This window comes from Pectinophora gossypiella, chromosome 8 (assembly GCF_024362695.1).
Source record: "Pectinophora gossypiella chromosome 8, ilPecGoss1.1, whole genome shotgun sequence".
Classification (NCBI taxonomy): Eukaryota; Metazoa; Arthropoda; class Insecta; order Lepidoptera; family Gelechiidae; genus Pectinophora; species Pectinophora gossypiella.
The window spans coordinates 12,382,197-12,401,063 of NC_065411.1; the positions used below are offsets into that span (position 1 = coordinate 12,382,197).

At 38.4% G+C, this 18,867-nt stretch overlaps 1 protein-coding gene across 1 annotated transcript in view; it reads right to left on the bottom strand.

Annotated features, from left to right (window-relative positions):
* Nucleotides 1–166: 166 nt before the first annotated feature.
* LOC126368659 (uncharacterized) overlaps nt 167–18,867 on the bottom strand; it is a 43,905-nt gene continuing 25,204 nt past the window's right edge. Inside the window, exons 3-7 of the mRNA XM_050012749.1 lie at nt 7,831–7,983; nt 7,059–7,205; nt 6,366–6,505; nt 5,789–5,984; nt 167–5,429 (exon numbers count right to left, since the gene is read on the bottom strand). Of these exons, the coding sequence (XP_049868706.1) occupies nt 5,256–5,429; nt 5,789–5,984; nt 6,366–6,505; nt 7,059–7,205; nt 7,831–7,983 (810 nt within the window). The 3' untranslated portion in view covers nt 167–5,255. The remainder of the gene's footprint in view (nt 5,430–5,788; nt 5,985–6,365; nt 6,506–7,058; nt 7,206–7,830; nt 7,984–18,867) is intronic.

The following is an 18,867-nucleotide window of genomic DNA, read 5'->3' on the forward strand; positions in this document are numbered from 1 at the left end:
TTGCACCCGAGCGAAGCCGGGGCGAGTCGCTAATATATTATAATTTACTAGTTCATATGGTCATACTTGTTATAATTAAATTAAAAGTAAAAGACTTGGTCCCTAGTAGTGAATGAAAACACTTTATATTTTTCGTTCTAATTTATTTGATTAATCATCTGCTCTATACACATGATATGCACCAATGCCTATAAATAAATACAAACGATGTAATGAACGGTACATGGTATGACAAACAAATTATTTACATATAACACAACAAAACAATTCACATATATTATATCTTATTTTCCATTGCTCTATATAAAAAGTCTATTATATTTTAACGTTTGAGCGCCATGACATTAAAATTTTCCAATTAATACGAACGGTTATTTTAACACTTCATAATCTCACGTTAAACAACATTTTTAATCACAGTGGTCATTCTATAAGTCGATTTTTTAATTGTATGCCTTACTTGCAGATAGCATTCATTTTGAATAATAGTATGTGGGCAAAACAACATGGCGGCTAAACGCCAAAGAGATCTATATACAGAAATCTCTTGTAATATAAATTAAGCTCGCTTTTAATTTTTGTCAGGCGTTGGAAGAAAGTGCAGTTTTCATATTTTATTTAGTAACTTTAAAAATTTAGGTTATGTTAGGTTAGGTTACTTCAAATGTATTTTTCCCGCCATAGTGTTACTAATGTTGCCAGCTAATGGCCTCATTTCCCACTATAAATAAACCACCGGGTATACAGTTAAAAAACCGACTTACGTCTCATTTTATTTGCACACGGTGCAATCCTTAACGTAAACTACACGTTCGATGTAACAAAGCTTCATCGACTCTTACACGATTCAATTCCCACAGTTACATTTATTAGAAAACAGATTAGAAGGAAGAAATTTGGGTTTATTACCCAAATACAAGGTAAAATTTTGCATTTGTCGTGAGATTCTAAGCCTTAGACACCTCAATTTACAAATCGGAGCTTTATCAATAACGACACTTTTTGAAGATTTATCACTTCCTATGCATTTCATTAGATAAATCTCCAAACTTAACGAAGTAAAATCGGCACCTGTTTAATAAGCATGTGAAACAGATCGTATATGGCGGTACTGATTCCAAAACTATTGAAAAATTGATGATTTTAAGTCGATAAGTTTGAAGACGCCATAAAACAACCAATCGTATTCAAGTTTCTGAAAGTTTATTCGTATAGAACCTCTGATAACTAGTCACAGCAAGTTTGAAATAACAGTAACAGAAAAAAATACATAAAATTAAGTAATAAATTATTATACAGTATTAGGTTAAAGCAGCTATTTATATAAAATTATGACTAATTATTAAAACTTATCATTAGTATTCATTTATCAGGTTTTCAAACTTGTATTCATATTCCACATTTAATCACGGTTACCTATAATGCTAATCTAAACGTAAAATATTTTAAGATTTGTAGGTTGTGTTCACTGCAAATGGATCTCAATCTGGCTGTAAAGTTTTTAAGAAACATTTAATCTTGCGAGTGAGACCCACGTGCAAATAAACTTAGGCCATGAAACTTATCAACCGAATCTAGTGTCGTATTAAGCAGCACTTTTTAGGAAACATGGAAAATTCGCCGACCACGCAAGCTTATTGGAAGCACTTAAAATTTGTAACATTTTTGACAGTGATATAGTTTCAAATTACATTGAAATAAATATAAGTAATTATTCAAATAGTTGCGCAGTTGAAGTCGCGATGAACTTGGTAGGTATTAGAGTAAGATATTATACAGTCTATAGCTGGCATAATTAATTTAAAAATAACATTTGTACAACTCAAACATACTTCAAGTAGAACATTCACTATACTTGTATATTCACTTTAAATGCTAAAGGAACGTAATATTGGTGCATTGCATTTCATTCTTAAACAACTGTAAACTTAAACATTTACCGTTTCATTTATATATTATTTACACAATACAAATACCATCGATTTCAAAGAAACAGTAATAAGTGTCACTTGATGAAGATAATAATGAACAAGTAGGTGCAGATTAATAAGAAATATATTTTGACGTAGACAATAATCCAAATTTTTTTCTTTATAAAATAGTCTATCATTATTTTAATAGGTAAATGAGCAGACGAATTTCGTTCTGTAAAATATAGTTGATTTCGTCGAAAACTGTATCGTTTGCGGAATACTTTGGAAAGCCATAGAATGTCCAAGTATTCACAAGCGAACGTTTTTTGTCTGTTTAAAACTCGCCTGCCGATAGACAAAAATAAAATTATAAACCCTGTCACCAGTCTGTGCGCTTATAATCGTATCTTTCTGTAGAATCAAAACGCTTCGCAAAAGGTGATAATGTAGTAGGATAAGCGTCCTCTAATAAACAAACATACAAAAATAATATGAGGTTTAGGTATAAATATAAATATCGTGTCAAGTATAAAGAGTCACGAGAAAATTAAAGTAGGTAAGGTGACGATGTAAAATGGTAGAACTATTTTGTTAACACACAATTCGTTACACAAGCCCAGTTAGTCTAAATGAAGCTCATATTTTTCTTAACATCTATTTATGTACGTCTATTACATTTTATTTTGGTGTTTACAATTTCGAAAACGACTTTAATAAAGGTCTTTTTTTTGGGATTTATCTACTAGGCCCGCAGCTTCATAAATATTCCATTATTTACGGCACAGTATTTTAAAAATGTCGCTTTGAAAGTTGTGTCTACAAGCAAGAGTTGCTTATAGATAAATTGTTTTTGGTTAAACTGCATTTGGCTCAAAAAGTATTTTATTAGATTTCAAAGACTACGTTACATGAAGCTACGGTCTAATATTAGGTAATGGAGTTAGCACTACAAATCACATCAAAAACATTGGGCCTTCAACGGACTCGTTACGATAAGGGAGGATTCTAGAATATGAAATGGGTACATATTGCCGGTTTATTTATACTGAAACGGTTTTTATATGGCTTACGTGCGTATACGACAATACAGCTGTTAAAAAAACGTTCAAGTTTTCTTTAAATTTCTACGAAAAAATTGTTACGGACATGGATGAGCTTAGTAATGCTGGGCAATAGAATCATTTAGGCTTACGTAAGCTGTAACCACGTCTTACGGTTAGCACTATTTAGATTAGGACAGTGTATATATACACATACGTACATATATAACTTGTTTGTGTTCACGAAGTATTTACGTTGTCGCATCGTGCGTCTCAGTGGAAGTCCCAATGTTGTAGCTCGTTTAATATGGCGATTACTTTCTAGACTTTAAATGTAAATATAGATAATACAGGTGTTAAGGAAAATGAAGCGAAACCTCAACTCTTATCCCAAAAATAATGAACAAGTAATTGACCATTCTTAGATTTAAATAATCCAAAATAACTACTTTAATCTGATTACAAAGGTATAATTGACAAAAACTAATCAAAAACTTTTACAATAGGTACATATTTCTGTCTCGTCTTATAGAAACTTAACTTCGAATTTTAAAAACACTTTACAATTTTTAAAAGTGTTTCCGTCATAAATATATTCTAGCTAAAATCTGCAGATATACATTTTAATATTTCACTACTAAAGGTGCAAATATTTCTAAAATATATAATATATTTATAAACGGTATTTGACTATGTTGTGCCATATACAATGCACGCATAACACACAAGTAGTATTGTTATTACCGTAGTACTTACACATAAAAACATTACTGTTAGACAGTATCACTCGCTATACACCAACCTTTATGTAATTAGCTAACTATACGTATAATATATTAATATCATTGGTGTCTATACGTGGTTCATACGCCGAACTAAAACGTACTGTACAATGCCATTCTCAATCTGAATATTCTTCTAGGAACTACGCTTTGCTTTTCAGGCCATTTGTTTTTCTGGATTAACTTAACATAGCAATTTTTTCTCAAGAGAAAGTAGCCTAGTTTGCTCGATAAAATAAATATAAAAACATTTCAGTGGTGTATTATCTCTATACTGTGCGCTCAAGTTCTTGTCACCGGCTGAGGTATGTAAGCGACAGGACGGAAGAGGTAGACAAATATTGATTGTCGGACTGAATCACCTTGATACTCAAACAATCGCGTCCTCCCCATCTCACCGCTTACATACTTCAGCCAGTGTCAAGAACTAGCGCGCAGTCTTTACCCTCAATCATGTATTCAGTTTGAAATACTTACCTAGTTCCTAATTCGGCGTATAAACCACTACAATTTGTTGGACATAATCAAAATAAAATCAACGCACATACGCCGTAACACTTTATACATCAGTTAACAATCATTATTGTCAGTTATAACGCTATTTTATGACTTTTATATTTAAATATAAATTCGCGTCTAGTAGTAGGCAGTATTAACACAATTATGTTTTATATTTTATCCACTATTTAGTTGCGAACATCCGCGAGACGCAGGCATTTCATTGCGGAAATGAAGCCAATAGTAACTTAGCATAGGTCTCAACGTAGTGTGAAATAATTGGTCGTTTGTTGTAAATAAGATTATAGGGAGAACCAATATTGCCAGCGATCTCGCGATGTCGTTCCCTAGTTGGCGTCACTTTGGATGGAACTAGCACATTCAGTATCAAATTGCTACAGAGTTAGAATGAACGCTTACAGTATGGACACGACTACGGCAAATAAAGGCGTTGACAGACCAGTAGCTAAGAATGGCCGAACTGGTGTCAAGTAGCCCGTCACTCGTTGTTCCATAACAACCAGTTGAAATTGAGTCTCGGTCGGTACAGCAAAGTATCCTTAAAATTATATACGATAGGAGCTTGCGATATTATCAAACGTGCAAATTATCAACGTTGTCGTAGCTTAATCGAAAATTCACTTAACTAAACAGCGAGAGTCACACGATATCACATGACCGATATCCAAAGCGAATCGCTTAGAGTCACATTGTCCAGAGAGTACAATCGCGGAGACAGTCTACGAACAAACGGAGCTTCTGAGATTAGACGCTGGTTGCTTCGAAACTTAAAACGTTTCAGAATAAACAAGCGTTCGAATCACTATTTGAAAAAACACCTGGACAATTACTCTTTATTGCTTTGCGTGTCATAATGTTTCGAGCGTCTGCTTATTGGAAACTGCGTTAAAGTGTCGAGGCGGGTGGGACGCTAGTCTCAGAGGCTGCGTTTGAGCGCGCTGCGGCGGCGAGTGCACGCGAGTACAAAAGGGGGTATTGCGATAAGATTTATTGCTTGAGGGTTAGGAGCGCAGTTGCGCGGGACTGAGGACGAGCTCTCCGTCGGGGCCGGCGAAGGAGACGTTGCGCGGCGGCGGCCGGCGGACGCTCGCCCGGGTGTCGCCGCCGCCGCCGTTACCGCTACCGCTACCACTACCGCTTTCTGGCTTCTGCTGCACCGCGATCTGAACGGCACCCTGTATCATGGGTAAGTATTAAATATCAATACAACAGTCATCCATAGATCAATACATGGCCACCTATATGAATAGCACTCGATAGATATCGCGTGGTTTCCAGGTGTGTTCCCGGTTAATTGCAATACGCTCGCTCCCTATTACATGAGAATTAAATAGCTGGCGAATAGTGGCTGTATATACCATACACCTCTGCCTACCCGTTTGGGGAGGATAGGCGTGATGCTTTATTATACAAATACTACTTAAATGATGTAATCTAGTTCTGGTTTTGTTTTTATAACTAACTTATACAGTTCAGTCTAGATCACAATTCCAGACTCAATCTCAGGATAACGATAAGCCTAATACAAACGTACTTGGTGTGTGATGGGTCGCGGCGGGGGCGGCGCGTGTGTGCGGTAGCGGCGCAGGCGCTCGTCCTCCTCGCCGCTGGACAGGCTGGACACGTCACAGGAGGACGCGTCGAGGCGGCGCGCGGGCGAGCACTGCGCCGGCCCGGCGCGGGGGCCGCGCGCCAGCGGCATCTCTTCGCCCTCCCCGCAACCATCCAGTCTGGGAGTAGACATAGACATTATTGATACAAAAAATGCGTACTTATAATATGTTATTTATTTACGCTCGGAGTATAAGCAGGTATTTAGTAGTAACAAAATATTTTACATTTCAGATATATTATGATTTTTCTAAAGAACGTCTAGGGCCTTGTGCCGAAGTTTTTCTTGGAGCCTCTGTTCTCCGGCTATATAGGTTGTGAAAAGCTGCAGTAGTTTTAGAGGGATGAGACGTTTGACGAAATGGCGATATTTTTGAATTTGTTTTCTTTTTTTTTCATAAATTAAGAAGAGACTCAAAACTTCTAGACTTTTTGGAAGTCTTCGTTACCAATGTAGCTGGTAGTCACGTAACACAGGAACCCTTAGAAGAGCCTTATACCTTCTGCTCTCCTTGTAGTTGTTTGCTCGTCGGCAGCAGGGCTTGGCGAAGATGCAAAACAGGATCCGTAGCACACAGCACGCCAGCCCCGCCACGATGAGCGATGGACCCACCAGCCGCAACGCTGGCGTCTTGAAACCCTGAAATTATGATTAAGTATACTTAAATACAATTTAAGCGAGAGAATTAGTGAGAACTGGGATTATTCCCAGCAGCCCCTCCTAACGCAGTTGTCACCCCGGGGGACAGCGCAGAGGGCTGAGAGCTGGGACATAGAGTGCCTTTGGTCTTAAGGCCTTCGGGTGCTTCGGGTGTTAGGTTAGGATATTGAAGTGGTTCGTCATGTTGTTGTGTGAAATGGAGTGACGAAATGGCGACATTGTGAAGGCGCGAAAACAATTTTGAAACAATTCCTTCATAAGTCTCTCGAATGCCCGCACTTCAATTGCATTGGGACTCGTAATTGTGTGTCGCGCCATATTTTCACATTGAGCATCACATAAGCGATTATTACGAGAAGCCAATCCATTCCTCCCGATGCGTCAAGGTCACGGGCTCGGCAATCAAAATCGCTGGCCGTAACCATGGTAACCACGATCTTGAGCGAGTCTAGTAGCATCCGATTTCGATGCGTCAAGGTCACCTGTGACCCGTGGTGCTGGGTGGATTGGGTAGTAACCGCTTTAGGTTCACCTTATCGCCAGTCCCGACGAAGTAGACGAGTAGCCCGAGCGCGAGTATCCCCAGCCCGGCGTACAACAACCGCGCCACGCCCCACGGCTCGCCCGCCGCGCCTTCCGCCTCACACTCCGATTCTGACGAGTACGACGCATCTCGCACCTGGAAAATGCATCACGAAATCCCTCAAATACACAAAGTTTAACCTTTAATAACCACTAGACATTCAAGACGCTTCCAGTGACACCTCATTTGTTAAATTTCATAAGTGTTTTCAAAGTTAGGAGGGAACAGGCACATCCTTTTTAAAACCTTATTCATATTCCATCCTTTTTCCTTCGCCGCAGTCAGGTAAAAGAGATCTTTGTGATAAAATAACGAATAATGTGTATTCTTCGTTAGAGTTCATGAGCAGGCTGGTCAACTTCGTGCAGGAAGGTAGAGAGCTTAGTGTATCTCTGAGTCCGCCAAAGAGAATGTTAGTCACTTGGAGTCTGCCTTCGACGATCGACCGAGCAGCTGCCTACGCGTCAATAGCAAACGTTATGACAGCTTTATGCTGCAAATGTGGAAGAGGGCTTAGCCAACTTAGCTTTTTCCAAAAGTTCAGGAGTCTGGGAAGTTCACGGGTTCGCGGCGCGTCCTCATTTAGCTTGGGGATTTTGTGCCCGTGTATGCACGAGTACGCATCCGTTTTTGTTTTGCTTGCGCGGTGGGGCACGGAGCAGCGCGGAACCGCGTCTCTAGCCGCCGTCACACTTCCTATAAGTATGATGTATCATCTCACCCGGTTGTTCCGTATCCACTTGCCGCGCGGGTCGCGCCGGGCAGTAGGGTGGTCGCCGAGCACGGAACAGCGCCGCGCTGCGCCCCCGGCCGCGCCGCCCTCGCCCACTGACAGCGCCGCCGCCTCTTGCCACGCGGCGCGCCCAGCTGCGCACTGGAAACATAAATAATACAATTTAACATCCTAAGGCCAAGATTTCCAGAGGAAATAGGGTTTGGATTACAAAAGGACATTCGGTCTTTAACTTTATTCATATAATACAAGAACTTGCACATAAAAAATCTACAGATAGGATAATTACAACTAAAAGAAGTTTGACGATCCAAGGACTCCGTGGCTCAAGACGTTTTGGCTTACCTATGAATCTCCGAGAGTACCTAGTTCCAAATTCAAATTGAGCACTATATTTAGTGCGGCTGTGGACAAAATAGAGGTCGCTGCATGATCGCTAACCTCCGTTATGAGACGGCACCGAAAAAATTTACCTACCGAAAGAATAAAGTCATGTAGGTTCAAAGGCTGTTCTCTAAGAAACCTTTCAAACATGTTTATTGTTCCATAAACGTCGAGAGCACCCTTACACAACTGCAACTTCTAATTACAATAAAACACAATTGCACGAAATCTCGGAAATATCAAATAACTGTCTACATTTTCTTTATTACGGCCATTCTGACACACTTACGCTGGTCACGATTTCGATATACGTCGAATGAGAACATACAGGCCGAAGCCAATGGGCCGGGGTTACTGTGTTACTTGGCTGAATTCCTCGCGCTATATTTCATGTCTAAAGCCCACTGCAATAAACGCCTCTGAACTGACCGTAAACATAAACAACCCTCCCGACGGACAAAATACCTCCCCGTCGATTTATTGACTTACACTTTCCTATTTTATCTTGAGAACATTTCTGATTAGTAGTGCACAGTCGCGTATAGAGAGGGTAGAAAGGAATTGTGTTTATTGTAGACGTTGTAAATGGTCAGCTGTTAACTCGATTAAATCAGTTTCTAATTAACTTTTTATCATTATTTACTTTGTAAAATCGGTTATTTGTCGCGCTCCTGCGCGAGGCTTCTTCATCTTTTTCCAGCAAATGATGAAACACAAAAGTGTGGTGAGTTAAAGCGCAATCATTCGCTCTTCGCATAAACCTGTAGTACAGCTTTTCTTCGAAGAGCGTCTTATCTTTAAAAAGGCTTCTAGCATTAGCTAGAAGATCCTATTAAGTCTTAGTTAATCTTGTACGTAGTTCAATCATATTGACAATCCCCGATTTACCGATGCATCAAAGTTAGAAGCACATACATCAAATACTTAACCAAGGGGAAGTTCGGGAAACTCAGTTATACACAAATCCACGCCCGTAATCCCTAATAGAGTGGGGAGAGCCACAAGTAATCAAAGACCACTTGCAGTCACTGTTGATACGACGTCCTAAGATGAATACGATGAACTTTATGTTGACAAGGGATTAGCCTAATGCCCATAACAATAGGCTAGTTTCCAACTAGTCAAATCAGTTACTTTTTACTAAACGTCAAAACACGAAATTACTATGGAGTTTTTATGAAAACAACAACTTGTGACGTCATAGATAAACGTGACAAAATGTCGCACTTATTATTACATTTTTTATTATTAAAATTCATAAATAAGTTAAATAGAAAAAAGAAAACGTTTTTTGTCACCTTTAGATATGTCTTTATTTAGTACTATTTAATCAGAATTGTCTTATTAAGTAAGTAGTAATAAATAAAGACTGAATTATCTTTGATCTAGGAAACTACCCAATTGTCCATTATGTTGAGATAATCCCTCTGTCCGATTTGCCCGGGAAATTCTTGTCATTTCAATAAACTGATAAATTCATAGAATGATTTCGATGAATATTCGGCAATTATGCAGGGTATTTAATTTAATTATGCACGGAAAGTAAAATTACATGATTAATCCTGATGTTAATGCAATTATTACCACCTGACCTAATTGGCCGAAAGTAAGATGATCCGTGCTTCGGAAGGCACATTAAGCCGTTGGCTCGGTTACTACTTACTGATGTATGTAGTCGTTACATGAGCCATGTCAGCCTTTGGCGGCTCAGTAATAACCCTGACACCAGGGCTGATGAGGTTGGTATTCCACCTCACAACCCACGCGATAAGAAGAAGAATGCAATTATTATCCCGTTGCACGAAAGCGCCAAATGTATCGACTTTTCTTTGTGTGTGGGTGGACCGCTGGGAGTCGCCATTGATGGCCCGATGGTTGCGACTACACGCACACATTCCTCCTCCCGCTAGACGGCTCTAATTTGTGATTTTCTTTTCATAAATAAATATTAGTCTACTAACATTAGAATATACTACTACTATGTTACTAGCATCTGTGGACAATAGTCTGAAAATAAAGATTTTGAATGTAAATTTTGACTTTGCTATAACCACGCTTGTAAGACGTTAGTCGGATCATGTTAATGACACTTCTGCAATTACACGAGATTTATGCCGGTGAAAGCATAATATAAATTATACAGGGGGCGCGCCGCACGACAGCATGTCATGCAAAACTACCGGCCACGCGGAATGTTATATTCATTGTGAGGTAATATGATTTTTGTACTGGAATGCATAAATTATTTAATACGTTTTTTTTTTTTGCATAATTATTGTTAGATTGTATAGCTACGATCTCAGACGAAGATAACAACTAAAGAAGTAGATACCTGGTAATTAAGAATGTTTACGGTTTCCATAGTCTACTGCTTAGAGTATTGGGCTCATGATCTCGACGTCGGGGTTCCATTCCCAATCTCAGACGTTATCGAAATCATTTTGTGAGACTGTCCTTTGTCTGGCTAGAACGTAGCAGGAATTACCTGATTGTTCGAAAAAATAAAATGATTCTATGCTTCAGAAGGTACTTAAGTTGTTGGTACCAGGCTACTAGCCCAAACACCTCCATACCCCCTCCAGTTGATTCATCATCATCAGCCGTATGACGCCCACTGCTGGGCATAGGCCTCCCCCAAGGATCTCCACGACGATCGGCCCTGCGCTGCCCGCATCTAGCGGCTTCCCGCGACCTTCACCAGATCGTCGGTCCACCTTGTAGCGGGCCTACCCACTGAGCGTCGTCCAACACGTGGTCGCCATTCTAGAACCTTTCCGCCTCATCGGTCATCGGTTCTCCTCGCTATGTGTCCTGCCCACTGCCAGTTCTCAGCAGTAGAACGTATATAGGTTATTAATGTTACGTTAGTAAAATTTTAGTCATATATATTAATACCTACCTGCATCTGCTTATCGTCATTTACATACATATATGTAAATAAAAACCAGATAAATTTATTTCGTATTTAAATTAGGGATTGATGCATAAATAAGTAAATAAATTACATATTGAAGTAAAGGAGTTTCATAATATTGTTTTTCTTCTACCATTCCTAACATAAAGAAGCAAAAGAAAAGAGTTAAGTAGATAAAAATCAAGACCGAAAAGTATTCTTGTAATCTTCAAGCTGAGACATTCACAAGTCGACTATCATTTTTTCGTTTTGCACGAATGGTTTACAAACGCGTCGGTACCGGAACATACAGCTAGTATAGACTATAAGTAAACAAACTAGGCGGAACAAACAGACAGAAAAGCTCGGCACGAAATGTTCTTAGTAAAGTGCATTGATTTCTCGTAGCAGGAAACATTGACTTTCCGCTTGTTGACTAATACATTCAAGACTTAAAACTGGCTTTATTGTTGCTCACTTAAATTGTAAGAATAATTTAGAAAACAACAGAAAATAATTACTTAAGGCTGAACGGAAGTCGGTGCGACATCATCATCTCCCTGGCATTATGCCATTTTTTCACAGAGACCGGGGAGCCGTTTACCTAACCTGAAAATTTGTCAAATCCGGTTTTTTACAGAAGCGACTGCTTGTCTGACCTTCCAACCCGCGAAGGGAAAACCAGCCAAAACCAACCAACCAATAAAGGTTAGGTCACATACCTCCGAAAATGCATTTCTCGGGAATGTGGGTTTTCTCAGGATGTTTTCCTTCACCGTTATACACGTGATACTCATTTATGATACAAACATGAATTCGAAAACGAATTCATTGTTTTAGGTTTACGCGGTTATTATCATAATTAAACACATAATAACGGGTGAAAAAATCGGAAGTCTCATATCCCTGATTTAAACGCGGTAAGAACCCGTTATTATGACGTGTTTAAATTACGAAAACGGATTCGACAATCAATGGTTTAGACCTATGCTGGATTCGAATTTGTAACCTCAAATTGAGTGGCAAGCGTTCTACCAACTGGGCTACTACGGCTCCTGGTGCAACGTACACTAATAATACACAATTCTGTAACATAGATACTCTTTTTTTTTTCAACATAAATCAAAGAAGTTATCCAATCCCAAATTCTCGAAATTATAGCCATGTTTCCTTGTAAATCCATATACATTAGCCCTAAACATATCATACATAAGTATCTCCTATGCTCAAAGGTTGCCTGGAAGAGATTGCTACGAAGCAATAAGACCACCTATTGTACTATTGCTATTTCCCTTTTGTTTTATATTTTATATTTGTTATGTTATATTAAGTTCACGCCTATTTCCTCTTGTAGGCATAACATTGAATTCCACTTCATACACCCCCTTACTTCCTCTTCCTTCTATGTTTGAGATTTTTTCTTTTTTTCTTCCTTCTCTTTTCTTTTTTCCTGACACGCAACTTTCGCTTCTTCCACACTCGTAAAAGACTTCATGCATCATCTACCTATAAAATAATATGTAGTCCCCTCAAAATGCTCATTAGGTATACCCGGGGTTCATTAGATGTAAAACAATTTTTAATATAATGTTATACGTCCGCTATTTGGGTCACGAGGGCGGCCCATTACACCCTTTCTGCGCTCTATGGTGGCTCAATTATGTTAAATAAGCAAAAATTGCTAAAATACCTCATGTTCACTTTGTTCTTTAGACATTAAATCGGATTTAGACCGACATTTTATATGCTTTGATTTTTATGATAATAGCACTATATTTTTTTAACTGACTCATTGTACTTTCGCCGTAAATGGCATCAACTACTTAGCTGGACAAATGGGGAGCGCTTTCTCCCGGTAAGGTTACACTTACACACAACTAAATGAACGGTTGTTACAAATTTTGTAGGAAACCTTGGATGTGTTCTATAACACAAATACCTGAAAGATGTAGTAAGTAGATTGCGGAGTCAATAATATCGTTTTAAATATTCAAACTTTTCACATAGAAACACAGTAAAAAATCAATAAGATGCATTAATTATTAACTGCACTTGAACTTCTATTGTTCGAAAAGTTTAAATACTCTTTATACGATACTTTAAAAAAAACTTCAGCAAATCGTATTTTGTACTAGTTCTAAGGCTGCGTTCAGGGACACGCGGGGCGTCACGAGGCGCGGCGCGCGAGGCGTCAAGCGTTTCCTTCGTTCATGATCAGACGGCGCGTCAAACGGCGCATCAAGCGACGTGCGCAGTTCAATGGCATTCTAGCCGCGTCACCCGCTGCGTTACCCACCGTGTCACCCGCCACGTCACCCACTGCGTCACCTGCCGCGTCGCCCTCCGCGTCACCCGACATATGTGACGCTACAATGCAAACAAACGCACGCAAAACGCTTCTCCATGAACGCTCAGTAAATTGTCATACGTTTGTTTTTCCGGCAGCCTGCGCCGCGCGCTCCGCCACTAGAATGCGGCTTTAGATAGATACGTATAATAAACTTTACGGTAAGGGGCTACCAGAGAATTAACCATAAAATCGTAAAAATAGTATTTTTAAAGATTTACACATTTTATACATTAAATAAGAAATCAGATAATAACAATTTAATGTCTTTTTCCCGTTTTTTAATTTGTGTTTCCCGTCGGCCACGTTGCAACGCTCGTGGTCACAGAATGACTTTGTAAGGTATTTTTACCTTATTAAAAATTAATCACGAATCGAAAAACCCTTTATAACTGTTTACTACGAGTATGTAAACTTTGATAAGTTAATAAACGCGAAAGTTTGTGACGATGTTCGGATGTTATATTTGGCATATTCATACAAAAACTACGGAACAGATTTTAATATTTGACATTGATAATATAAATCAGAGTAGCATTATTTTTATAAGTATTTAAAAAAAGAGTACCAGATTTCAAAATGGCTGAGTGGTAACATTCGCAACGAAACCGTCCATCAAGCGACATAAAGTGAGCTTAGTTCAGTCAACCACTGGTTAGCTGGCACGCCGCGTTCCGTGTCCATAATGCCTTCGAGCATTCGTAGCATGTGCTACGCTTTCCGTAGCAGTAACTACGCTTGTAGCATATACGGCTGTAGCAAATATTCAAGGCATTTACTACTGCTTTTTATTGTTTTCAGAATTAATTAAATAATGTATGATTATGTATATACATATACAAGAATTATAGTAGTGTAAAATTCAAATGTAAATAATCGGTAATAATAATAATTCTTATCAATAAAACTAACGCTTATTCTTAAGAGACCTTATTTTTCTATTCAGTTTAATAAATAAATAATATTAAATATCAATAAGGACCTTTTCACAGATAAGAAAAGTGAAGGAAGTTAAGTGCGTGTGTGCAGTATTACAAAAATATTACATTATACCAACTGCAATCGCAATTTCCAGCGTTACTGTAAAACTTTGCTCACCTCTGCCTTAGCATGAGGTAACATTTCGGTACACAGCGTTTGGTGCCTTGTCCCAAAAAGCGGTGTAACAAGCCTAGATTGAATAAATTTGAATGCGAAGAAGCCTTTACGAAGCCAGATTCGCACGGTAACAACTGACGTTGACCTACTAAACTGTGCACGAAAAATATGCTAAGAAATGTCGCCTTTAGCCATAGACCGCGTATAAAAAGTACGCAACCAATCTCTGTAAAAAAGTTTCCGCGGCGCATCTTGCTACAAGCGATAGCGGGTAACGACACTGTACAACCGATATTGCAGTACCATAGAATAGACAACATAACATAGTAGTCATACCACAGTCTCATTGCTGAGCAACTACTATTCCCATTCATTCATAGGAAGGAGTACAAAGCATACTTTATCACGTCGCTCAACTGTCGATCGGTGAAAAACATCCAATCAGAATTTGTAAGATTCATTCATGAATTGATTTTTCTACTAGCAATAAGCAATTTCTATCACACCAGGGGGGTTAAAAAGGCTACATCAAAACAATTCATCTAAAAAGCAATATTGCAATTGCGCATATAAAAAGTAACTTGACGGAATCAACAAATGCAAAATGCTCAATGTCAACAAATGTAAAAAAAAATATAAAAAAAATGATTTAGACGAATTGCAACTATGTGGCCTTTTAAGACCCCCAGAACTAACTAAGTAACTTTTATTTATCCGCCTAAGTGATGATGATGATGATCTCCGACCGGTTTCGGCGCTTGGCGCTAAGTATGTAGTCAATACATGTAGGGCCTATGGCGTCTCAATAGTAACCCTGGCATCGGAAATGATGAGGTCGGACGAGAAAAGTAAAAGAACACACAAAAAAGTTTATGTTTCGATATAGATCGCTACATAGATTCACATTTTTTTATAAAATTAAGAAACAAAATTTATATAATTTTTCAAACGGAATAAAATAAAGTTTTCGGTAAAGAGCTCTAGATGCCCGTGCCACCAGGGTGCGATAAAACTTTGATTTACTCTTGCAGTCAGTCGGGGATGAAAATGGTGATAAATCACCATCAAAGGTCATTAAAGGTCCATTTATGTGAAGGTGCTTTGTTCATTATAAGACTTTTTTTAGAACCGCTTTATCCTATAGAATTAAACCTGAGTGAATAGGCATTTACTAAGTAAACTTGATTTAAGTCTAACGCAAACTATTTTTTAAATATCTAGACTCGTCCTACATTCTTGTACCCCATATGTGATGTCCATCAAAATTTATAATAAACTGCCTAACATATTAAAAGAAGAAAAAAGTGACAAAATCTTTATTAAAAAAATAAAAGAACTTCTCATTAATAAATGTTCCTACAGCACTAGTGAATACCTTAATGATACTGATGTTACCATTTGAAAAGCTTACTCCTCTCTTTTAAACTTCTATTTTGTTGTGCCCGAAAGGGTCTATGATGTGAAACTCATACATGTAACTTACAAACTTGTACACCATCATAGTATGCAAATAAAGAATATTGAATATAAAGAAAAAAAACAGCAACGGTAAATTTATATCGACTGATGCCATAGAATAAATAATATTACTGTGAATAGAAGAAGAAGAAGAAGGAGCCGTGGTAGTCCAGTTGGAAGAAAGCTTAATTCTCACCGTGAGGTCGCAGGTTCGAATCCAAGCAAGGGCCTAAACCAATGCTTTTCGAATTCACGTTTGGATCATCAATGTTTATCACGTGCTTTGCGGTGAAGTAAAACATTGTGGGGAAATCCACATTCCTTAGGTACGTGACCTAACCTGTGATGGAATGACTTTCCCCTCGCGGGTTGGAAAGTCAGACAGGCAGTCGCTTCTGTAAAAAGCCGGATCTGTCATTTTTTTAGGTTAGGTAAGCGGACTCCGTGAAAACCCGGATAAGGTTAGGGAGATGACTGTGTTTAGAAGGGACATTCCGCCTCGCATCAATTCGAGCTCGGAGCGAGCTTGATTTACCTCTTTTAAGTTAAGGAGTAATTACCTCCGTTAAGGAGTAAGTAAGCGAGCGTTGGCTATGTCTCACTCGCGCGTACGGAGAAAGACGGCACACGGTTATACACCGAGATTTTTGTATGAAGTAAAATCGGAATCATTTATTCAACGTAATTATCATGCATAAACTTGTTGAAGGTAACATTTTTCAATTTACATCATTCCGCAAGGTGTTATGGCACATACACTTTGAAACCATGTCACTTTAACTTTTTTGAAAAATTAAACCGTAAGTCTAATTAAATATCAAATACGATAGTGCGACAGGGTTTTAAGGTGGGTTGATATTGCTCATGACTATGCTTATTTCATTAGAATGTTTCAAAATTAAATATTACCTACCCTGAATAAAGCTGAAATTATGTTGTATTGTGTTGCTGCAATCTAAAATACCTAGAAAGTTCCACATTTTTGCATGCATTGTCTGTCATATTTCATAGCACGAGCCATTCACTTTGATTGCTTTATTACATTGTAACTGACACGAAAAATATTTTGTAGTTTTTATTTTTACTTTTATAGGCACATGTACGAATATTGAAGTTCTGCTTTAATGCAGTTTTACAAAAACCAGGAGCGTGTAAAACTTTTGCAACCAAATATGATTAAAAATTCATGGAAACCCGAATAACCAAATAGCGTTAGAGGAACATATTGCGTACAAACCTGGGGCCATATTACAGATATTGTTAACGTACGATTTTTTGACGTAATTTATTGTTGCCTCGGACAGCGTTCATTACTGGGCCAGATATACTTACGTCTAATGCTAAAGCCAGATTAAAATTCTTCCGCATCTTACGCGCTCTCAGAATATTCAGTTTTATATTGACATATGAGGAGCTCGGTGGCGCAGCGGTAAACGCGCTCGGTCTGCGATTGTTGAAGTTAAACAACTTTCGCAAAGGCCGATCATAGGATGGGTGACCACAAAAAAAATCATCTCGGGCTCCTCCGTGCTTCGGAAGGCACGTTAGCTGTCATTACTAACCAGCAATCCGCACTGGGCTTATACTGAAGTATTCGGGTTCTGGTATTGTTATTAGTTACATACTCAGGTTACATATCACGAGACTCAAACCTGGTACCTATCTTAAAGTGTGAGGTATACATACAATTTTACACTGGGCCAATGACTAACGATGAACGATTGTCCGAGTTGAGAATGGAAATGAAAAATTGCAACTTGTAGCTGCTTATGAAACGGCTCCCGAGTGGAAAATGCGGGCTGGATGTGAAGTAGTGCGAAAACATACTTACAATATAACGTGGTAGAGCTTCACTTATAATATTAATAGAACAGTATATTGCATACAAATTTACAAGACATTTACAGAAAACAACTTATTCTAAGCTGGACAAAAGCGTCCTTATCGCTAAGAGCGACTTATTATGGATTTTCCCGTATTAAACAGTATAGATTAATTTTGTTAACTTGCTTTATATGTGTATGGTAAAGGTTTAACTTGGTTTTAGTGTCTGGATTATATTTAATATCTAATAGACTCACGATGATATCAGTGTGATTAGGTCAATGATGAATTGGTCTCAATCTCACACGAAAGAAGAAGACTTCAATAAGAAGCTAACATAAATACTACCTTTAGTCTTTAGATCCAAAAAAACTTATTGTCAAATTGTGAAGACATCAAACAATTTGATCGTATTTCGATACTAACCATCCGTCATTATCCTAGTGTTTGTCCAGTATTTCATAGGGCTCATTTTCATAAAGGTTACGGGAATTTCCAGGTCTGATTTTTTACAGAAGCGACTACCAAGTAGGCACAAACGAATGCTGAAATAAAAAAATGGCTTTATTTAATTTAATTTTGCCACTGAGGATGACTGTTCACAATGCAGTGCTTGTCCCTACGCTCAAGTACGGTAGTGAATGTTGGGTATGGCAGAAGAAGCATGAAAGTAGGATCAATGCCGTAGAAATGAGGTCTTTGCGTAGCATCTGCGGTGTGAAGTTGAGTGATAGAGTGTGAAACAGTGTGATAAAGACAGAGATGTGGTTTAAAAGACGATATAGTGACTAAGATTGAGAAGAGAATGTTAGGTTGGTTTGGACACGTAGAGCGGATGAAGGATAATAGAATTGCAAAAGCGGTATATAAAGCGAAAGTTGATGGTAGGGCTGGCAGAGAAAGACCGAGAAGGACTTATGATGACCAAATTGGAGATGTCCTTATAAAAGGTTTAATACGATCTACTCTGAACAGGCGTGCGTGTATGAAGCGATTGATGAATGTGGAGGAAGCAAGAGAA